Source organism: Dreissena polymorpha, chromosome 3, assembly GCF_020536995.1.
Source record: "Dreissena polymorpha isolate Duluth1 chromosome 3, UMN_Dpol_1.0, whole genome shotgun sequence".
NCBI classification, from domain to species: Eukaryota; Metazoa; Mollusca; class Bivalvia; order Myida; family Dreissenidae; genus Dreissena; species Dreissena polymorpha.
The window spans coordinates 151,051,831-151,077,272 of NC_068357.1; the positions used below are offsets into that span (position 1 = coordinate 151,051,831).

Here is a 25,442-nt window from a genome sequence, read left to right on the forward strand (position 1 = left end):
TATGAAGAAAATGTATTGTATATATTGTTTTTTTAGCTCATCTATTTTTTTAAAAAAATAATGAGCTATTGTCATCACCTTGGCGTCGGCGTCCGGTTAAGTTTTGCGTTTAGGTCATCTTTTCTCAGAAAGTATCAATGCTATTGCATTCAAACTTGGTACACTTACTAACTATCATGAGGGGACTGGGCAGGAAAAGTTAGATAACTCTGGCGTGCATTTTGACAGAATTATGTGCCCTTTTATGTCCCCCACTATAGTAGTGGGGGATATATTGTTTTTGCCCTGTCTGTTGGTCTGTCTGTTGGTCTGTTTGCGCCAACTTTAACATTTTGCAATAACTTTTGCTATATTGAAGATAGCAACTTCATATTTGGCATGCATGTGAATCTCATAAAGCTGCACATTTTGAGTGGTGAAAGGTCAAGGTCAAGGTCATCCTTCAAGGTCAAAGGTCAAATATATGTGGCCAAAATCGCTCATTTTATGAATACTTTTGCAATATTAAAGATAGCAACTTGATATTTCGCATGCATGTGTATCTCATGGAGCTGCACATTTTGAGTGGTGAAAGGTCAAGGTCAAGGTCATCCTTCAAGGAAAGAGGTCAAATATATGTGGCCCAAATTGCTTTTTTTAACCAGGTTTTCCGAAGGAAAAAACTGGTTATTAGATTGGCGAATGCGGGCGGGCTGGCTGGCTGGCGGGCTGGCTGGCTGGCGGGCTGGCGGAATAAGCTTGTCCGGGCCATAACTATGTCGTTCATTGTCAGATTTTAAAATCATTTGGCACATTTGTTCACCATCATTGGACGGTGTGTCACGCGAAATAATTACGTCGATATCTCCAAGGTCAAGGTCACACTTTGAGTTCAAAGGTCAAAAATGGCCATAAATGAGCTTGTCCGACCCATAACTATGTGGTTCATCGTCAGATTTTAAAATCATTTGGCACATTTGTTCACCATCATTGGACGGTGTGTCGCGCGAAATAATTACGTCGATATCTCCAAGGTCAAGGTCACACTTTGAGTTCAAAGGTCAAAAATGGCCATAAATGAGCTTGTCCTGGCCATAACTATGTCATTCATTGTGAGATTTTAAAATCATTTGGCACATTTGTTCACCATCATGCGACGGTGTGTCCCACGAAAGAATCACGTCAATATCTCCAATGTCAAGGTCGCCACGACTAAAAATAGATTTAAAAAAACAAAAAAACTTACAAAGGGGGTTAATTTTTTTGGTCATTTCAAAAGTTCAGTTTGAGTTTTCTCCCTTTATCAGATTTTTTTTTCACAATGAAAACCTGGTTTTGTGACAATTTTGTCCCTTGTATAAAATACTTTTGCAATATTGAAGATAGCAACTTGATATTTGGCATGCATGTGCATCTCATGGAGCTGCACATTTTGAGTGGTGAAAGGTCAAGGTCAAGGTCATCATTCAAGGTCAGAGGTCAAATATATGTGGCCCAAATTGCTTATTTTATGAATACTTTTGCAATATTGAAGATAGCAACTTGATATTTGGCATGCATGTGTATCTCATAGATTGCACATTTTGAGTGGTGAAAGGTCAAGGTCAAGGTCATCCTTCACAAGGTCAAGGTCATCCTACAAGGTCAAACGTCATATAGGGGGACATTGTGTTTCACAAACAAATCTTGTTGTACTTAGAAAATTGAAAATTTTGGTTAAGTTTTGTGTTTAGGTCCACTTTTTTCCTTAAGTATCAAAGCTATTGCTTTCATACTTGTAACACTTACTAACTATCATAAGGGTACTGTGCAGGCAAAGTTATGTAACTCTGACTGGCATTTTGACAGAATTATGTGCCCTTTTTATGTCCCCCACTATAGTAGTGGGGGACATATTGTTTTTGCCCTGTCTGTTGGTTTGTCTGTTGGTTGGTTGGTTTGCGCCAACTTTAACATTTTGCAATAACTTTTGCTTTATTGAAGATAGCAACTTCATATTTGGCATGCATGTGTATCTCATGAAGCTGCACATTTTGAGTGGTGAAAGGTCAAGGTCATCCTTCAAGGTCAGAGGTCAAATATAGGTGGCCAAAATCGCTCATTTTATGAATACTTTTGCAATATTGAAGATAGCAACTTGATATATGGCATGCATGTGTATCTCATGGAGCTGCACATTTTGAGTGGTGGAAGGTCAAGGTCATCCTTCAAGGTCAGAGGTCAAATATATGTGGCCCAAATCGCTTATTTTATGAATACTTTTGCAATATTGAAGATAGCAACTTGATATTTGGCATGCATGTGTATCTCATGGAGCTGCACATTTTGAGTGGTGAAAGGTCAAGGTCAAGGTCATCCTTCAAGGTCAAGTATATGGGTCAAAATTGCGCATGTATTGTCACTTCTGCAATATTGAAGCTAGCAATTTTATATTTTAAATGCGTGTGTATCTCAAGGAGCTGCACATTTTGAGTGGTGAAGGGTCAAGGTCAAGGTCATCCTACAAGGTCAAACGTCATATAGGGGGACATTGTGTTTCTCAAACACATTTTGTTATACTTAGAAAATTGAAAATTTGGTTAAGTTGTGTGTTTATGTAGACTTTTCCTTAAGTATCAAAGCTATTGCTTTCATACTTGCAACACTTACTAACTATCATAAGGGGACTGTGCAGGCAAAGTTATGTAACTCTGACTGGCATTTTGACGGAATTATGGGCCCTTTATACTTAGAAAATTGAAAATTTGGTTAAGTTTTGTGTTAATAAAAATAGATGAGCGGTCTGCACCCGCAAGGCGATGCTCTTGTTTAAATTATATGATCCTTAACAAGACTTAATTTTGTCAATTTGATTTGATAAAAAAAAGTAAAAAAATTTTTTATTTTTTTTTTGAAACGGTTAAAATACACAAATATTTATTTTTATTATTTTATTTTTGAAATTCTGTCAAGAATCCCCCCCCCAATTTTTTTTTGTTTGTTATTTTTGTTTTTTCATTTTTGGAAGATAATGTAATTAATGACCACCCCCCACACTATACACCCTCTCCACTCCACCCCTCCCTCATTTGTGATTGAAATTGAGATAGGTCCCTTCACCTTTAAAAATAAAAAAAGATGAGCGGTCTGCACCCGCAAGGCGGTGCTCTTGTTTAAATTATATGATCCTTAACAAGACTTAATTTTGTCAATTTGCTTTGATAAAAAATATGTAATGGGAACATACAATTTTTACACAGTAGATATATTTCAACATAATTCTCTTCTCAACATTTGACATTTAACACTTGCTGTTTAATTGCATGTTTATTTCAACATTTGACATTATACACTAGAAGTTTAAAATGTATGTTTATTTTAACACTTGACCTTTAACACAGACTTTTTAAATGCATGTTTATTTCAACATTTAACATTGAACACAAATAGTTTAAACTGCCTGTTTATTTTTTCTAGAATTAACACAAGCCATTTATCTGCTTTTCTTGAATTACAACTGTTTTACACAAAGATTAATTGCTTAATGCACAACTTGTGTTTTTTTTTAATGTATTTTTTTTATTTGAGTCTTCTTCCAGTTATGTGATAATGATGTTTTCAAAGTTGTGTGTGTAATTATTTTATTTTTTTGCCAAGTTATTTTAATTTGATTGTTAAATAACTTCTGCCATGTATGACACAATACCAAACAGAATGTAGTTTGATTTGCTTCTAAAATGCAAATAGCCAACATTATCTGGTTTTAATGGATATTTCCTCACTGTCTGGATGTATTTAATTGCAAAAGAAATATACTTCAGAAATGTTGCTATAAAAATTAACTTGCCCAAGAGGCAAAATATTGCAACAAGTTTGGGTCAGCTTTGAGTAAAGCTCAATTGTGTCTTGTTCTGAGAAAATTGGGCTTAATGCATGTGCGTAAAGTGTCATCCCAGATTAACCTGTGCAGTCCGCACAGGCTAATTAGGGACGACACTTCCCGCTTAAATGGTATTTTCAGTTTAAAGGAAGTCCCTTTTTACCGAAAATCTAGTTTAAGCGGAAAGTGTTGTCCCTGATTAGCCTGTGCGAACTGTACAGGCTAATCTGGGACGACACTTTACGTACATGCATTATGACCAGCTTTCACAGAACAAGACACAATTGGTCTTTGTCGGCTCAGGTACTACTTAAATGTACCGTGGGTTCTCCCTAAGTATACTAAAATGCACCCCGGGTATGGAAAATATACTAAAACATACCTGGCCAGTTAAGACGGTACTTGAGTTTTATTCCCGCCCAAAATCAGATGTCGTAAATAGCGCTACGGAATACGAACAAAACCTTCCTCAACATGCTTTTTATGTCCCCCACTATCGTAGTGGGGGACATATTGTTTTTGCCCTGTCTGTTGGTCTGTCTGTTGGTCTGTCTGTTGGTCTGTCTGTTTGCGCCAACTTAAACATTTTGCAATAACTTTTGCTATATTGAAGATAGCAACTTCATATTTGGCATGCATGTGTATCTCATGAAGCTGCACATTTTGAGTGGTGAAAGGTCAAGGTAAAGGTCATCCTTCAAGGTCAGAGGTCAAATATATATGGCCAAAATCGCTCATTTTATGAATACTTTTGCAATATTGAAGATAGCAACTTGATATTTGGCATGCATGTGTATCTCATGGAGCTGCACATTTTGAGTGGTGAAAGGTCAAGGTCATCCTTCAAGGTCAGAGGTCAATTATATGTGGTCCAAATCGCTTATTTTATAAATACTTTTGCAATATTGAAGATAGCAACTTGATATTTGGCATGCATGTGCATCTCATGGAGCTGCACATTTTGAGTGGTGAAAGGTCATGGTCAAGGTCATCCTTCAAGGTCAGAGGTCAAATATATTTGGCCCAAATCGCTTATTTTATGAATACTTTTGCAATATTGAATATAGCAACTTGATATTTGGCATGCATGTGTATCTCATGGAGCTGCACATTTTGAGTGGTGAAAGGTCAAGGTCATCCTTCACAAGGTCATCCTTCAAAGTCAAACGTCATATAGGGGGACATTGTGTTTCACAAACGCATCTTGTTTAGTAGGAGTTTCGATAATATTTAGACTATTTTACATAATATTGACATAAACATGAACATAATTAATTGGTTAAAAATAGCCAACAACAACCAATTTAGTGTTACAATTTCTGGGTACATTTCAGTATATTTTCTGTACTTGGGGTACATTATAGTTATCTTTAGAGTACTCGGGGTACATTTAAGTAGAACTCGTGCCGACAATGAGAGCCCCTATATACATGTACCTATGCGATAAACATGTCGTACCTATGCAATACCTGTGTTATACCTATGCAATATCTATGTTATACCTATGCTATACATGTGTTATACCTATGCAATACCTATGTTATACCTATGCAATACCTATGTTTTACAGTCTCCATACTGATTTGAGAATCCATGTGGGTAACTCCAGTGTTGGTACCAGGACAGTTGCAGTGAACAGACTGCTCAACACTGCCATGACACAGGCAGCCAGGGATACTGCCTCATTCTCAGTGAGTCATCAGTTACAGCCATTAACAGCAGTGACAGTAGAATTTTTTTCTCCATAATTTAGGTATACAATACCCACATGTAGCCTTGTTCAGCATTTGGCAATGTAACTACTGCAAAATGATTTATGTTTGACTGCATGAATATTTTTTTTGCGTGAAATAACAAGTGCCTTAACACAGGAAATAATAATTTTCTGATTTTGAAAAAGGATAAAACTGTTTCAGTCATCAGGGCCCGGGATTATGATTTTATTGCTCTTTGAAACACTGCCAATAACAGGTGTATATTATCAAATAAGCTGCATTTATGACTGCAGCTGAGTGACAATAATGAGCTTGAAGCTTGTACTTGACATACTATTAGGTCTTTAACTTTCAAAATAAAAAAACACGTCATGTAGTAAGCAATTGATTGCTGAAATTCACAAATTTACTGTTAGACCTAAGCCGCAATCAATGACTTTGTTGCTCTGTTTTTTAGGGGGAGTTTCGTTACATGGTAAAATCAATTCAAGCCAATTGAAAAGTTCATTCAACCTTGGTTATCAAATGATAAAATGAATAAACAATTGGACCAGCAATCACACTTACATTAACAAGTTACATTATAAGTGCATCAAGTTGTATGAATGACATTAGAATATAAACATAAATTTTATATATTCACTCTTAATGTTTATGACAGTATCCAAGGTAATTTATTTGAATAATTTTATACAAACACATTTTTATCTTGAGAACCAATGTATAACAGTGTAGCCAGTTTAAAATCAAATTTTTAGGCAACAAACTTTTTTGTCTGTTTATGTGATACACAGTGAAGGATTGTATTGTAGGATGAAACTTGTTTTAAAATTATTATATGAATGCAAATTTCATTTTTAGCTCGACTATTATATATGAAATATATATAGTGGAGCTATCCTACTCACCCCAGCGTTGGCGTTTCTGTTTCCGCTAGCGTAAGCTTGCAAATGTTTAAGTTTTCGTACTTTTTATACCCCAATTATTTTCATGGTCCCTTGACATATTGCTTTCATATTTTGCATACTTGTTTACCAACATGACCCCAACCTATAAACAAGAGCAGACAACTCTATCAAGCATTTTGTCATAATTATGGCCCCTTTTCCACTTAGAATATGCAGCAAATGTTAAAGTTTTCGTACTACCCCATTTATTTTCATTGTCCCTTGACATATTGCTTTCATATTTTGCATACTTGTTTACCAACATCCCCCAAACCTATAAACAAGAGCAGTCAACTCTATCAAGCATTTTGTCATAATTGCCCATTTTATACTTAGAATATGCATATTATTGATAAATCTATGTTAAAGTTTGCGTACTTCCCCAAATATTTCCTATATCCTTTGACATATTGCTTTTATATGTTGCATACTTGTTTACCAACGTGACCCCAACCTATAAGGCCAACATTTTTTTATTTTCTGTTTTACATGATATTTACAAAAAAAATGAGTCAGGGGGGGGGGGATAAATAAAAATAAAAACATGAAAAGTGAGCAGTCAACCAAAAAATAAAAATAAAACTGTCTAAACCGATATTTTTTTTTATTTTTTAAAATTTAAAATCTCAGCCAATTTAACCTTATGTATACTTGCATTTACCTTTAAGTGTTTTATATATCTCATTACACTGTTGTAGAAGCTTTTTATAATAATAGTAGACATACTTTTATCTATATTTATAGGTAAAAGCACCTTTTGCATGTCTATTACTTTAATAGAGACTATTAAAAACACGCCAGGTGTGTAGTTTAGTAAAGTGTAGTAGTGGTGATGTTGTTGTACTTCTAACACTAGATTTCCTACATGTAGCACCTCGACAGTCCCAAGCCTGCAATGTCATCTTTAAAAATGCTGGCCTCGTGTTCACAAAATGTTTTTGCAATCGAAAATCGATTTTAACTGACATCGATTTTCATGTTTGCCTATCATCTACAATGGGAATCCATTTTCAATGACGAGCAAAATCGATTTTCGATTGCAAAAACTGTTTTGTGAACACGTGGCCTGGTTTGCTGTGGCATACATCTAATCTATTATTTGTGTTTTTTACTTTGTATGATGTTCATTGTTTAACAATTAAATTTTAATATGCAGTTTTAACTATCAATCAGTGTGATAGCAAGCAAACAAGCATTATGTTAAGGATGAGCAAGTGTGAGGGATTTCTATCCAATGTTGTTTGATATATATACTCAACAAAACTCAATGATTTTTTTTTCTTTTTTTTGTTACAGCCTGTGCCATTAAATTTGGATTGGGAAAATTAGCGCAATAAACATTATAAATATGATTATAAGAACAGAATTAAAATGGTGAAGTGCATGTTTGACAGCATTTTTATATTATAAAGTGCTGCTTTAATGTCTTCTTACAATAAAGACAACATTTAGTTAATATCCTTCCACATGCATAATAAACTTGCAATAATCTATAGATTTTTAAATACACCATTTAATCACAACCATTTTAAGAGTATTAATTCAGGTGTTTTTTTTTAGAAAAAGGGGAAGACACTGGACGCTGTGTGAAAGGGGAAAATAGAGTGCGAAAGAGTCATATTTGGGGAAAAAATAAAAACTGTTTTAATCAATGTCTATAACTCATCTTCTCTGATTTCAGGGTTTTTTCACCACTGTCTGCGCCTCCGGAAAATGGAGGCATTCCCAAAGCAAAAAAAAAACAACGGCCCCATTCCCAATAAAATCTAGATGACATTTTCCCAATTAATTTACAATAAAGAAGTTTTCTGTCAAAATCATAAAAAAACGTTTACAAACACTAATGACATTTAGAGTGACTTCCCTTTATCCATTACATTATAAAGCATGCGCTTAACGACTAAGATGTAAGCACGTTTAGTTTGAGGATTCTTCTACCAAAATTTACAGCGATAAAGTGCGAAATGTTCTGCATGACTTTGCAAAAATTAATAGGAACCGCAAACTACACATTCTAATCCAACTCCATAGACGCTTATTTCTATTTTAATGTGATTTCGCAACCACCGCAAATGAGCTAGTATTGCGATGGATAACTAAGCAATCAAAATTAACAATTTTCTATTTAAAGCTTAAATTAATGCTAAAAAAGATATGTTTTGGTGAAAAATGATATTCTTGGAGCGGAAATTGTATTTTGAGGGGAAAAAATTCTGGTAGGGGAAGACGCCGACTATCTATTTTTTGAAATAAATTATAAGCTATTGTCATCACCTTGGCATCGGCGTCGGCGTCCGGTTAAGTTTTGTGTTTAGGTCCACTTTTCTCGTAAAGTATCAATGCTATTGCATTCAAACTTGGTACACTTACTTACTATCATGAGGGGACTGGGCAGGCAAAGTTAGATAACTCTGGCTTGCATTTTGACAGAATTATGTGCCCTTTTTATACTTAGAAAATTGAACATTTTGGTTAAGTTTTGTGTTTAGGTCCATTTTATTCCTTAAGTATCAAAGCTATTGCTTTCATACTTGCAACACTTACTAACTATCATAAGGGGACTGTGCAGGCAAAGTTATGTAACTCTGACTGGCATTTTGACGGAATTATGGGCCCTTTATACTTGAAAATTTGGTTAAGTTTTGTGTTTTGGTCCACTTTACGCCTAAAGTATCATAGATATTGCTTTCATACTTGGAACACTCGCAAACTATCATAAGGGAACAGTAAAGGACAAGTTGCATAACTCTGGTTGTCATTTTTACAGAATTATGGCCCCTTTTTGACTTAGTAACTTTGAATATATGGTTACATTTTGTGTTTAGATCCACTTTACTTCTAAAGTATCAAGGCTATTGCTTTTAAACTTCAAATACTTTCATGCTATCACAAGGGTACTGTACCTGGCAAGTTGAATTTTACCTTGACCTTTGAATGACCTTGACTCTCAAGGTCAAATTATTAAATTTTGCTAAAATTGCCATAACTTTTTTTATTTATGATTGTTTTTGTGTGATACTTTGACAAAACAACTCTTACCTGACATTCCACAATAGACTCCATCCAAACCATCCCCCATGCCCCCCCCCCAATCCCCCCCCCCCCCCCCCAATTTTGTTTTTTTGTTTTTTGAAGATCATCTAATAAATGACCACCACACCCTCACACTATACCCCCCCACCCCCCCACCCCAAAAAAATATTTTTTATGCCCCTGGTAGGGTTGCATATAGCAGTTGAACTGTCCATCAGTATGTCAGTCAGACTGTCCGTCCGTCAGAAAAAACTTAAACATTTGCCATAACTTTTTCACTTTTGAAGATAGCAACTTGATATTTGGCATGCATGTGTATCTCATGGAGCTGCACATTTTGAGTGGTGAAAGGTCAAGGTCATCCTTCAAGGTCAAATGTCAAATTTATGGTGTCTGTCTGTCCGAAAACTTTAACATTGGCCATAACTTTTTCAATATTGAAGATAGCAACTTGATATTTGGCATGCATGTGTATCTCATGGAGCTGAACATTTTGAGTGGTGAAAGGTGAAGGTCAAGGTCATCCTTCAAGGTCAAATGTCAAATATATGGCGTCTGTCCGTCTGAAAACTTTAACATTGGCAATAACTTTTTTAATATTGAAGATAGCAACTTGATATTTGGCATGCATGTGTATCTCATGAAGCTGCACATTTTGAGTGGTGGGAAGTTCAAGGTCAAGGTCATCCTTCAAGGTAAAAAAAAATAAATTAAAAATCAAAGCGGCATTCTCATGAAGCTGCACATTTTGAGTGGTGGAAGTTCAAGGTCAAGGTCATCCTTCAAGGTCAAGGTCATCCTTCAAGGTCAAAGGTAAAAAAAAATCAAAGCGGCGTTCTCATGAAGCTGCACATTTTGAGTGGTGGAAGTTCAAGGTCAAGGTCATTCTTCAAGGTCAAGGTCATCCTTCAAGGTCAAAGGTAAAAATTATAATAATTTCAAAGCTGCATTGTCATGAAGCTGCACATTTTGAGTGATGGACTTTCAAGGTCAAAGTCATCCTTCAAGGTCAAGGTCATCCTTCAAGGTCAAAGGTAAAAATAAAATAAAATTCAAAGCGGCATTATCATGAAGCTGCACATTTTGAGTGGTGGAAGTTCAAGGTCAAGGTTATCCTTCAAGGTCTAAAAAATATATAAAAAATTTCAAAGCCGTGTTCACATGAAGCTGCACATTTTGAGTGGTGGAAGTTCAAGGTCAAGGTCATCCTTCAAGGTCAAGGTCATCCTTCAAGGTCAAAGGTAAATAAAAAAAGATAAAAAATTTCAAAGCGGCGTTCTCATGAAACTGCACATTTTTAATGGTGGAAGTTCAAGGTCAAAGTCATCCTTCAAGGTCAAGGTCATCTTTCAAGGTCAAAGGTAAAAAAAATATATAAACAAATTCAAAGCGGCGTTATCATGAAGCTGCACATTTTGAGTGGTGGAAGTTCAAGGTCAAGGTCATCCTTCAAGGTAAAAAAAAATAAATAATTTCAAAGCGGGGTTCTCATGGAGATGCACATTTTGAGTGGTGAAGGTCAAGGTCATCCTTCAAGGTCAAGGTCATCCTTCAAGGTCAAAGGTAATTTTATTTTTTTAATTTCAAAGTGGTGTTCTCATGAAGCTGCACATTTTGAGTGGCGGAAGTTCAAGGTCAAGGTAATTCTTCAAGGTCAAGGTCATCCTTCAAGGTCAAAGGTCAAAAAAAATATTCAAAGCGGCGTTCTTATAAAGCTGCACATTTTGAGTGGTGGAAGTTCAAGGTCAAGGTCATCCTTCAAGGTCACAGCTAAAAAAAAAAAAAAAATTCAAAGCGGCGCAATAGGGGGCATTGTGTTCTGACAAACACATCTCTTGTTTTTTTCAAACATGGTTAAAAAAACACAAATATTTATTTTTATTATTTTATTTTTGAAATACCGTCCAACCATCCCACCCAAGAATCCCCCCCCCCCCCCCCCGAAAAATAAAAAATTTTTTTGCATTTTTTTTGCATTTTTGGAAGATAATGTAATAAATGACCACACCCCCACACTATTCACCCCTCTTCACTCCACCCCTCCCTCCTTTATGATTGAAATTGAGATAGGTCCCTACACCTTTAAAAAGACAAATAGATGAGTGGTCTGCACCCGCAAGGCGGTGCTCTTGTTTTAAATTTAATATCATATTGTGAAAATATTAACAAATATCAACAAACACGCTTTAGTGTTCTTGCTGTGTTAATGATGTATTAAATGGAGTTAAAATAATATATTTAATTTGTTTACCTTTTAATATCTTGCACAAGTGATCCTCAGTTCAATGCTATTTCAGTAAACTGTATAGCGTGGCAAACATAATAAAGCATAATATGCATATGAATCTGATTATACACAGATCCACTAACATATAAATCAAATCATGTTTGTCTCTTTCCATTTTTGAACGATACTCATATTAAATGCTTTAGCTTTGTGAGTAGACTGAGCTCCAATTTTCCAACAAGTCAATGGTTTCCCTGAAGCACATTCACTTTGCATATTTCTAATAAATAATTGTTGTTTTTTATCTCAAACATAGTATTTTGCATCAAATGACACAGGCATTAAATTATTCCCTAATAATCATAAGATATTCGTGGTTAATTTGAATGTTAATTTATCATTTTCCGCCGTTCATTTGCAAATTTCTCGTCTGCTTGCCACCGTCTTGGACGTGCGTAAAAACATTGGGATACATCGACTATCTTTGGTATCCTCCGCAATATTGAGAGAGATGCGTGGATAGCAATGTAAAATCGTATTCGGCTACATCCACGAACAATACGTAAGTCAGTTGTCATTCGGCGGCGACTCGACAAGCTCGATCGGCCCTCGTTCTTGGCTAATGGCAATTGTTGTCAATAAAAACGACCAATGAAAAAGCCGATACTAAGCAAGCGTCGGGTTAAGTCCATTTTTTATCAGGGCATTTCAGGGAATAGGTAAAAATCGTTGACGAATTTTATTTTTCAACATTATGAAATTGCATGGTCGGCGATGAAAATGAAAATAAAATTAAGGCTATTGTCTTTTATTTTTATTTCATTTTGGCAAAAATTAGGGTCGGCGGTCCCGTAAAACAGAAAATATAAAAATGTTGGCCTAAACAAAAGCAGACCACTGTATCAAGCATTTTGACATAATTATGGCCCCTTTTGCACTTAGATAATTGAACATTTTGCTTAAATTGACATAACTTCTTTATTTATGATCACATTTTATTATTACTTTGACAAAACAGAATCCCTTCCCCCCCCCCCCCAACCTCCCCCCCCAATGTTTTTTTTTTTTTTTGTAACATCATCTAATAAATTACCCCACCCCACATTATACCCCCCTCTCACCCCCCCCCCCACCCCTACCCCACCCCCCCGCATTTTTTTTTAAAACAACATCTAATAAATTACCCCACCCCACATTATACCCCCCTCTCACCACCCCCTACCCCCCCCCCCCAATAAAAAATGTGTTTTTTATTTTTGAAAGATCGTCTAATAAATGACCACACCCCACATTATACCCCCTCTCAACCCCCCCCCCCCCCCCCCCCAAATTTTTATTTTTTATTTTTTTTATTTTTGAAAGATCGTCTTATAAATTATTGAATATGAACAATTTCCCCATGATGGCTTAGGTTATACTGTCAAGCACTCGAATAGTCGAGCGCGCTGTCCTCTGACAGCTCTTGTTATAAGTACAGTCAATCATGTGGATGCGACCACTTGTATTAAGCGACCTTTGTCTTATGCGACCATATTAAAATCCCACGGAGCTTTTTCGCTATATAATGATATTGTATTAAGCGACTTTTGTCTTACGCGACCAGCGACCGCTGATTTGTGTGTATTTTGATGTCCGAATCTTGTATTCAGCGACCACTAGGAGGTAAAAGTGGTTAATCTATCGATCTTTCAGGGACAAATCCGTGTTAATTGTTTATCTAAGCCGATAAGATGTACTGTTACACCTATGCTTTGTTTTCACAACCATTATGATTATGCTTTGTCTCGTTGACCGGTTCTGACCGGTATTGTTGTAGACTGCGTATTAATTTATTGAGTTGAATAATAGGGGAACGTATTGCGCACAGTCTACAGCTTAAATAGTTTACTATGTGGATCGTTAAGAGACAATGCCGATTTTTCTCGAGTATAGATAACAGGTGCAGAAACAATGCACTGTACGCGACAAACATTTCCTGAGGAGTGCGGAAAATAAACTATTAATCGGCAACATCTGTCGAAATCCGTACATTACCAATTTGTAATAATGCTAATTAGTAGATATTTGTAAGCCAATCACATTGTTATTTACTTAATAAATTTTCCAACCAGGTCTGATTGTTTGTTTTCAATTGACGTGTTTTAATTTTTTCAGCTCATTATGTATCATAATCGAGTTAGATTTCCTTAAGCGTACATGCAGAAATTAAAATGTCAAAACAAAAAGTGTTAACGTTGAACGAGAAAATTCGGGTTTTGGAATTGTCAAAGAGTATAAGTGCACGTAAAATCGCAGACAAGATTGGAGTCGGAAAAACCCAAATTTAGAACATTCTTAAGCGTAAATCCGAGGTGCTTGAAGACGTGGAAAATAATGTGTCAGGTGAAAAAAAACGCGCAATATAGAAACGGAAAGAGAAATACATGTGATAATATATCATAGCTTTTGGCTTCTGACATTTATTTCTAGTTTTAGCTGTACACATGTATATGTAGACTGTTACACATTTTTAGCAAAATTCTTTGTTCTTAGGAAAAATATTTCCTTGTCTATGTTGTTTTTGCAAATAAATATGTACACACAATTGATTTATAATAAATGATAATTTATAATAAGTGAAAAATAAAACACATTATAAGTAAAATATTGTTTATGTATTGTGTTTATATTCATTTTATTATAAAAGTTAAAATCATTGTGGATAAAAGAGATAATCCTTCATATAGATTAAAATTGAGGGTAAGCATTCTTCCAGAATGGCCTTTTGTATTCAAAGACCGTTTTATTAAGAGACCACTTTTGATTACTCCCTTGAGTGGTCTCTTAATACAAGATTGACTGTATACCTAATCATTTTTTATTCAAAACATGTTTAACCCAATTTCATAATACAACATTTTACAGGATACAAATTTACTTCCAGCACATTTTTATATTTCCCATTCATAGTGACAGACCAGTAGTTTTTGCTCAAAATTTCCAAAGAAATTTAGGCTGTTTTCCAATGAATGAAATGTAACGCAGGAATTTTTTTTATCTTACCAAATTTATTATGCCCCCCTTCGAAGAAGAGGGGGTATATTGTTTTGCTCATGTCGGTCCGTCTGTCCATCCACCAGATGGTTTCCGGATGATAACTCAAGAACGCTTAGGCCTAGGATCATGAAACTTCATAGGTACATTGATCATGACTGTCAGATGATCCCTATTGATTTTCAGGTCACTAGGTCAAAGGTCAAGGTCACAGTGACTTGAAATAGTAAAATGGTTTCCGGATGATAACTCAAGAATGCTTAGCAGGCCGTCAACTGATTCCTATATTCCTATATTTTGGAGAATTTTCCCATATTTTTCAAAACCTATATTTCCTATATTTTTCTATATTTTTGACTTGTTTCCTATATTTTGTTCTGAAAATGTCCTCCTTTAAAAAAAATAGTTATAAGAAGTAATACTGCCTTAAGATATATTAATTTACAGTGTAAAAAGCTGTCCCTCCTCTTCCAAATCATCACCAGCTTGCAGGAGTGCTGTTGTACACCATTGTGATATCTATATGGACACCTTTGATGAAGAAAAATACAACCATTTCAAAGGTGAGAACAAATCCTAGCAGATAGTTGTAACAGGTCTTTCCCCAGGGATGCTCTTCTGAGGGGATATTTAATGCTCTTCCTGATCTTAGATGGAATTGAGTGTATATACAGGCTTCCAATTCTTTTGAATATTGGAAATTATTTAAATATTTTAGGGCATTGGTCTTGTAGAATAATTTAGGATATGCATCTTCCATTGTGTGTCTGATACCCATGAGGTTAGATTGTTTTTCAATTGGTATTAATAACACTGTGCAATTTTGTTCAATTAATTATTTTGATGTTCAATTTCAAATATATTTATATGCAGAAGCTGCCAAAAAAATCTTATATTCTGTATGTACATTTTATCATATAGGATGTTTTGGTGTTCTTTTCATGTCCTAAAAATGTTTGATTGAAGAGTGTACCAAAATTTTAACGTGCATAAAATACAGAATTTATATCATATACCATGATATGATACTACATGAATGTGATTCATGTTTTAGGTTTCAATAATTTCATTATCAATGTTATGTTGCACTCTTATGTCAGTTTATAATACAATGTTTAATAATGTTTTGTGTTTTGTTGATTGTTAACTATTTTAATAAAAACAATTCAGGTGTCCACATTGATGACCACAGTGTGTTGCTGCATCAGCATATCTGCCTTGGTGGTGAAGATGAGGGACTTTTTTGTTAAGTAAAACATGAATTTAATGATTATAGACAGAAAACAAGGAAGCAAGAAGTTCTCTACATATCTCTATAACATTACTTTTTACCATAAAATTCCTATATTTTAACCCTAAACAAGCCCAAACCTCTTTATTTTGATGCAAAAATTCCTATATTTTGTCCTATATTTTCACCTTAAGTCAGTTGACGGCCTGGCTTAGGCCTAGGATCATGAAACTTCATAGGTTCATTGATCATGACTGGCAGATGACCCCTATTGATTTTCAGGTCACTAGGTCAAAGGTCAAGGTCACAGTGACTCGAAATAGTAAAATGGTTTCTGGATGATAACTCGAGAATGCTTACGCCTAGGATCATGACACTTCATAGGAACATTGATCATGACTGGCAAATGACCCCTATTGATTTTCAGGTCACTAGGTCAAAGGTCAAGGTCACAGTGACTCAAAGCAGTAAAATGGTTTCCGGATGATAACTCTAGAATGCTTACGCCTAGGATCATAAAACTTCATAGGAACATTGATCATGAATGGCAGATGACCCCTAATGATTTTCAGGTCACTAGGTCAAAGGTCAAGGTCACAGTGACTCGAAATGGTTAAATGGTTTCCGGATGATAAATCAAGACTGGCAAATGACCCCTATTGATTTTCAGGTCACTAGGTCAAAGGTCAAGGTCACAGTGACTCAAAGCAGTAAAATGGTTTCCGGATGATAACTCTAGAATGCTTAAACCTAGGATCATGAAACTTCATAGGTACATTGATGATGACTGCCAGATGACCCCTAATAATTTTCAGGTCACTAGTTCCTCTAATTGCCAAACTTACCTGATCGATGTGAAAATGTCATACAGGGATAATTCCATCGACAGATAAAATACAGGAAATGCATGTAAAAGTTATCTCACATTTTCAGATTTTAGATGGCCAGAAACAATAATTCTGATTGGTAAAAAAATTAATAAATTACGGTAATGGTTAGATAGTTTACCATACAGAACATATTTAATATTTGTAACATTAGCACTAGTTTTTTCTTTTTTTTCCATAAGTTTTAACTGAACACATTGATTACTACATTTTTGTGTTTTATATTTGAAGTCTAATTTCATAAATCATTGAAGTAACACAATTCTGGTCTCAACATTAACGGTAGTCTGATTGTCGAGTACAATCAAAATATAAGTGCTGACAAGTAAAAAAAGACTGCTAGTCCCATGGTACATGAGAACAATTTCAAGGTCTTTTTCTCTCTAATAAACTAGCAAAAAAAAAGCAAGGAATGCTGATGGTATTAACTAATACAACTTCATGATGAAATTAATATGATAAGGCACAAAGTTTTCCGATACACACTTTACTGTGCTGTTAACATGGCAGTATAATCGCATAGTTCAGTCCACAGCACTTATAATTGCGGTTTGTTCCCTTATATATATTTAATGTAATTCTTTCTTTCGGTTTATTTAAGTCAGATATTTTTATGCCCCCGGATCGAATGATCGGGGGTTTATTGTTTTTGGCCTGTCTGTCTTTCTGTCTGTCTGTCTGTCATTGTATGTGTCTGTCATTGTATGTGTGTGTCTGTCCCAAAACTTAAACCTTGGTCGTAACTTTTGCAATATTGATGATAGCAACTTGATATTTGGCATGCATGTGTATCTCAATGAGCTGCACATTTTGAGTGATGAAAGGTCAAGGTCATTCTTCAAGGTCAAAGGTCAAATATATGGCTTCAAATTGGCGCAGTAGGGGCATTGTGTTTCACAAACACAGCTCTTGTATAACTTGTTATCAGTCGACACTCATTGTGAAGTTCTAGTCAGGACAAGTGAAATTTTATGGCATTTAAGTCGTTGAAATTCGACACCATTTCTATACAAGCCCTAAAATTTAAAGATTGTGCATTCCTGTGCATTCAAATACTGATTATATCTATACACATCATTTAGCTATTCAACTTTTAAGTTACAGATCAGAAACTGTGTAATGGTATAATTTGGATTGAATAAAGCAAGTGAAAATAATGCTAAATATACTTGACATATTGATTTAAATTCTTTGTAATATGGTGGAAATTTAGACTTCTTTGTTTGTTTTATTAATTAATCAAGACTAAAGTTTAGGTAGCTTGCAGAAGAAGTTTTGAAATTTTTCATGTCACGTGATCTTGGCGAAAACATTTGAATTTTTAACAATGTTTCAAAAACATCTGAATGTTTATGAATTTAATATTTCCCATAAGAAATAAATATCTGTATTTAATGTGTGAATGTCTTGGGTCACAATATCTGATAATGTAGCAATTACTATATCAAGAGATATAAATAGAAAAGATAGAAACAGCAGCGAAAATGAAACACACAGCAGAAAAGTGCACATACAAAGAGGCCTGTCTGGAGGTTACATATATAATGACTCAAATTTATCAGTGAGTGAACTTTTAGATTTGATTGATTCCGTGATATATGGTGAGGAAAATATAGATTGTAGTGTTTTCACGCATGCCTCTGGCTGTCCAACAATAACTGTAAGTAATTACTGCACTTCTTGTTGTTTCAAACAAAATGATTTTTTTGTAACTGGTTATTATGATTTCCAAACTTTATCAGTTCATTGACGTCGAAATTCCTAACCAAAATATAAAGTGGCCTTTTCACAGATTTTGCCATGTATTGAAGTTTGTCATTAAATGCTTTATTTTGATAAATTTAAACATTGGACATAAAAATCTCAAGTAAAAAAACAATAATACAATTAAAAAAAGAAAAAAAAGTAACCCTGAACTGGGCTCGAACCACTGACCCATGGAGTCCTGTTTGTAAAAGTCTTCCGTTTAGACCACTCGGCCATCTGTGCTCATGCTGTGAGTGAATTTGTTTTTTACTTTATATGAGCAATCTTCGTAGTTTCACAATATATAACAACAACAACAGAACTTTCCAAATTATTCAATCGTTTCGCGTTGCAACGCTTTATAATTTTCATGTTTTCAAATCGTCAAAAGATACATGTAATGGATATTTTAAAGCATGGTAAATGTTCAGTAATCATGCAGTCGGGGATCTTGCCCTATTGGGAAAGTTGGAGAATCCCCTTTTTACTTGCCTGATCAGGGAAATATTGATTGAAATATTGCCCGATCAGGCAAGAAAACAACCATTTTTCATATACCTTGGCAAAACGTGTCTGGGCATCACACAGCTCATCCATGGAACAACTTAAATAACTGAATCCAATCTTAAAACAATTCTCTTAAATTTGACCGTAGCAATTTTGTTTAAATTTTGTTGTTCGTCAGATATTCAAGCCCAAAGTTGAGCAACCTTAAGCATCTATCAACATTTTCCGAACTTGCCTGTTTTGAACACAAACTTGCCAGAAGGAGCAAGTAGTCAAGGTTACATTATTTAATCACTTGCCCACGACTTGTATCCTTTATATAAAACAGGAAAATAAGTGTGGTTCACTTTACAATAAACCATGAGGTGATGTTCTGAACTAAGTTCCAGAAATTAAAAGAAAACGTTCGTTTAAAATGCATATGGTTAAAAGACGTTAAATGTGTAATGTATTTCTCATTTATTAGCATAATAGCTTTGCTGTGTTTAACAATTCCGCGTCCGTTTATTGTGGTGAAATTGGCAAAATATTGACATAGTGATAAAATAAAAAATATGAAGATATTCCGTTACACAGCTTTTCTCTCACGATAAGACACTAATTATATAAAAAAAAGTAAGTTATGTTTGAAATGGTTGTTATCTTAAAGTCTTTATGCATTTAATTAAATAAACGTGTCATACTAGCGCAGTTGGTTAAGGCCATGGAGGTTTTTCAAGTATTTGATGTTCTCTTTACAAATAGCAGTAGTGCAAAAACATTTATTGTAAGGGCATTTGAGGAGCACGTTTTTATCACATATAAATTGCTTCAGCATTGAGAGCATATACATAAAACATTTTCTTTTCATTTCATCAACGCTTTCTGTATTACTGACCGAGTTCAATGCTATATTAGTTTGGGCATTATTGAGTTCATTTTGAGGATATATTTAGGAAATGTGTAATTAAATGCATTTATTGTATGCATTCATAAGCGTATTTTGATGCTCATGTAAAATTGAGGCCAGTGGCGTTGTTTTGTTGCTTGATTGCAATAAAAAACGAAGACATGTTTTGCATGTTTGCTCTGTACTGCTTTTGTTTAAAAACACGACAAAACTGCAGACGCAAATAACTTTGATACATTTCAAAACTACTCTAAAAAAGAACAGGTATTGATATTAAATAATATAAGGAATAAAATGTGTATACATTGTCAACGGTTCTGCAATCATTTCGATTATTTGAACTGATTGTTTGGAATAAACATTTTGTTAACTACATTTCACAAAAAGCAATGCAAAAAATGATAGATCTGAAACAAATTTTTTGGCATAATTATATTAACCTTTTTATACGCACAGCCACAGAATACAAAAATATTAATCGAAATTGTATGAAAAGTAGAACGAGATGGAGATATGGTTAAACTCGTTGCAACTCAAAGGTTCGAATTATAATTATAGTTAAAATCACTGGAATGTCTTTTATTTTACTTTATGGTTTCAGAAGTAAATGCTTTAGTGCTCAATTATTAGCTCATCTGATTGCTCAGGTGAGCTTTTGGGATCGGTCTTTGTCCGTTGTCCGTCCGTCCGCCCGTCCACATTTGGTTTGTTCACACTCTAGAGACCGCATTTCTTGTCTGATCTTCATGAAACTTTGTCAGAAGATTTGACCCAATGATACCTCGATCGAGTTCGAAACTGGGTCATGCTGGATAAAAAACTAGGTCACTAGGTAAAAAAAAAGAAAAACCTTGTAAACACCAGTGGGCTCCAGGGTACTTTTCCTTAGGATAATTTTTGCCCAATCATTATGAAACGTGGTCAAAACATTGGTTTTATTGATATCTTGGACGATTTCGAAAATGGTCCAGATCGGTGATAAAAACCTGGCCACCAGGGTGCGGGGCTTTTTCTCTATATGTATATAGTGAAAACATGTGAACGCTCTAGAAGTCACATTTTTTACCCAATTTTCATGAAATTTGGTCAGAACATTTGTTTTCTAGATTGAAGAGTTGAGTTCGAAAATGGTTTCAGTCCGTTGAAAAACATGGCTGCTAGCGGAGGGCGCATTTTTCCTTATATTTGTATAGTAAAAAAAAAGCAGGTGAACACTCTAGTTTAATCAAATCAATATTCTACAGGTAATATATTCAGTTATTTATGTGTTTTTATGCCCCCGGTAGGGTGGCATATAGCAGTTGAACTGTCCGTCAGTCAGTATGTCAGCCTGTCCGTCCGTCCGAACAAAAAATTAACGTTGGCCATAACTTTTGCAATATTGAAGATAGCAACTTGATATTTGGCATGCATATGTATCTCATGAAGCTGCACATTTTGAGTGTGGAAGTTCAAGGTAAAGGTCATCCTTCAAGGTCAAAGGTAAAAAATTAATATTTCAAAGCGGCGCAGTAGGGGGCATTGTGTTTCTGACGAACACATCTCTTGTTGAATCAAATTTAGCTCAAATCCAGTATTTAAAAAGTTCAAATATACTTTTAAGAATCAGGGTCAAGAGGTTTATAAAACTAGATCAACTGGTCAAGCCTTATACAATTCGTGTCTATGGACTCAGGTAAGCAGGGTCTTGTTAGTTTATACGATTCGCTTATATATATGTACTTTATATTGACCAAAGAATCTGCATGACAATGTTCATGACAATGAACGATTGGGAAAGTTATTCTCGAAATACTATTACAATGTTTAAATGAACAACATGGTTAAATATAGAAGGTTAAATAACAAAGTAGTTTAACACTTTATTTACCCAATTGCAAAAATTACACGCATGCAGCTTTGGTTGCCAAATATAATTACGTGAATATGTATTATGTCAAAATGAGTATGGTTTGTCTTATTGTTCCATCTTGGAAGAAAATCAGTCATGAATCGAAATTGATACAGACATTTGATCTCCAAGGCATGTTATACCAACAGGAATTATAATAATACAATCGAAAAGTCAGTTTAAGACAATAATTCACAACACAAACTGTTTTTAAATAACAAAAACGCGTTTCGCTTAGAATGATTCCATCTATGAACCTTCATTGAAAACTTTATTAACTTAAATTACTTAACTCTTTAAAGTGTTATTTATTGTTTTTTTAGGCCATATCTTGAATAGTTCATACTGTTTGATTTCTTACATGAACGAGACGAGAGTAAGATAATGACTTAGTTTTTATTGGATATTCTATATTTTATATTTGATGATTTTATACCTCGTTAAAAAATCTTGTCAGTGTTTCATAATTAAAGCATAAATTTCGTGTTTGTGAAAATTAAATAATAATATTACAACCAACGTGTGTACATAAATTATAAATGTATAAATCCAATACGTATTTTTCATTACTGGCATTCAATCTCGCAATATTGATAAAACTTATTTATGAAATTTCCGGTTTTACTGTTAATGGCCAACAGTTTCACATCGATTACAAAACACCATATCACACCAACAGAAAAGACATATACTTATATGTATGTTGGAAAAATACAAGTGGCAAAGCATTCTTACTTTGTTTTTACACAAAAGTTTGAAATAATAGTGCTCTTATAACACCCAAATGACTTTACCTCTGTAACATGTGCAAATGAATGATCCATTCAAGGGAACGCAAGTTCCATTGTTTAAACACGGAGCATCCTGGCACTGTATTGCTGGAATTATTTGGTTCACTATTTATTATTTTGAAAATTTGAAATTACCCAGATTAGAACTGTTACAGTGATATCGATATGAAGACAGTGTATGCGCATTTGCTCATGTTGTGGCAAAGTACATTGTATAATATGTTCAATTATCACACGACAACAATTATGATGGATGTGATTTCTCGTTATCGCTGTTTCCGATAAAGTTAAAATACTCATAATGACAACATTTTATATGCTCATATGTTTGACAATAACGTGTTTGTTTTTAAGAACACAATGTCAATGTAAACATTATTTTCATTCTCAAACATGATAAATCATATAAAACACCATGCACGTACCTTGAGAGCAGCTTTTGCCTACATATTGATTTTATAACTGAGGATATTCAATTGTCTTCATGGCTAGCACAACGAAAAGTGGTGTTGTCTTTGCACTTACCAAGTATTATGTCTAGAACACACTTTGGTTTCGACTCTATTCTGAAGGAAACCGAATAGGCAATCAAATTATTTAAATAACAGTTAACTGTAATGTAACAGAATATATAAAAAACGGCTATAAAGGGGACAAATATGAAATAACATTTTTAAAATAAATAAACTGACATCATAAACAATCACCCCATATTATCAACGCCCCACACACAAAACTGAAAGTCTGCTATGTGGTCAGGAGGGTTGGTGTCCAGTCTACACTTAACTTGATAACATCTGTTCTATTCAAGTCGTCGCTTAGATAGACATATTTTATAAAACTCGGATCACTGATCATAAAATCCAAGCTTCTGAAAGCAATGGTAATAAATACTGTATATTGTAATTATCTTAATAATAATGTGATTACAAAACGGGCAAGTGCACAAAATGTAATAATAAATATTTAAATTGTTCAACTGTGAGATTGAAAATCAGAGAAACAACAGCGCTTTAAGAAAATTGCGACTGTGAAATGTAAGATAATTATGTTAAGATTGAATTAATTTGTTCAATGTGATTCTTTGATGTTTCCCGTCATGCCTGAACACTACACACCAAACCACATGGAAAACAGAGTGCATTTTATTGCTCGTTCAGAAAATTCATATTCAAAACGGGCAAGTGATTAAATAATGTAACCTAGACGAGTTGCTCCTTCTGGCAAGTTTGTGTTCAAAACAGGCAAGTGCGGAAAATGTTGATAGATGCTAAAAGTTGCTCAACTTTGGGCTTGAATATCTGACGAATAACAACATTTAAAAAAAATCGCTACGGTCAAATTAAAGATAATTGTTTTAAGATTGGATTCAGATATTTAAGTTTTTCCTTGGATGAACTGTGTGATGCCCGGATGCGTTTTGCCAAGGTATATGAAAAATGGTTGTTTTCTTGCCTGATCGGGCAGTTTTTCAATCAATATTTCCCGATCAGGCAAGTAAAAAGGGGATTCCCCAACTTTCCCAATCTGGCAAGATCCCCGACTGGTAATACTGTCTCCTCACAAATATCATAACTAAAACAAAAATTTGCGAATCTGAAACAACTTTTTTTTATTTTGTCAATTTACCAATACATGAAAAGGCCCCTTTAATTCTGAGAGTGATTTTAAAGGTCAGCACTTATACTTAGCTAAATTGGAAAGTGTATGGAAGAGTTGATAATGATCTTTAACTGTCTTGTTGCGTCAACAGGTACTGTCGATCCGATCCACGTTCAAGTTGTGTTTTTTAGAGAAACATCACATTAAGATTAGGGCTGTAACGAATACACTAGGTGACGAATACGGTACGTATCACGAATACAGGGTGGCTAATACGAATATTTATTCACGAATATGAATTTCAATGAACAAAAGTAATAATGACAACTTGAAATGACATTATATAGTATGAAACTATGAGTATTTGTCAATTTGATTAATTGAGTACAGGGCTTTTCAGCAGGAAATTGGGAAGAGGCCCTAGCCTTTCAAATTGGGAATTTCATGCGCGATAACTGCTCATTTTGGGAAGACTGTGTTTTTAAAAGTAGGTCTTTTTCATTGTGCAGAAGTATTAAAAGACACATTGCGGTGCATTCTTAATCATATTAGAGCTCATTGCTTTCAATATGGGAGATGCCCAATATGTCTAAGTAAAAAAAAAAATTGCAATTTGGGAAATTCCTCTATCAATTTTGGGAAAAAATGACCTTATTTTCAATTGGGAAGGGGCCAAATTTCGGCCCCTGTTATATAAGGGTGAAAATCCCTGGAGTATCATTGCATACTGAAAATATGAAATATAACACTTTGAAATAACAGAACACTGACTAGAACTGCTTAAACTTTTAACACAGTTTAATAAAAAACATTACTAGTACCAATTAAATCCTTGAGTAGAACAATTAAGGAACTTGACATGCTAGGTTCCATGTTTGTTGATAAGTTGCACAATCATTGTCGTAAAGATAAACAAAAAAGAAATTCCATCTGCTAATCCTTTGTGTTTATGTTTGAGCATCAAATCACTCGTATTTACCTAAATAAACATTAAAAACCCATCGAAAGATTTTTCAATTCAATGTCGTAAATATTTAACCTTTGCCCGCCATTTTTAGCTCGACTATTATATATGAAATATATATAGTGGAGCTATCCTACTCAC

General features: G+C 34.5%; 1 protein-coding gene across 8 annotated transcripts in view; it reads left to right on the forward strand.

Moving 5' to 3' along the window:
• Positions 1-25,442, forward strand: part of LOC127871970 (tudor domain-containing protein 7-like) — a 107,864-nt gene that overhangs the window by 19,222 nt on the left and 63,200 nt on the right. For 7 of the 8 annotated variants that reach the window (XM_052415272.1, XM_052415271.1, XM_052415275.1 and 4 more), the window contains one exon: positions 5,409-5,529. In XM_052415272.1, the coding sequence (XP_052271232.1) occupies positions 5,409-5,529 (121 nt within the window). Of the gene's footprint in view, positions 1-5,408; positions 5,530-18,298; positions 18,572-25,442 lie in introns of those variants that run through there. The other variant, XM_052415278.1, reaches the window with a different exon arrangement.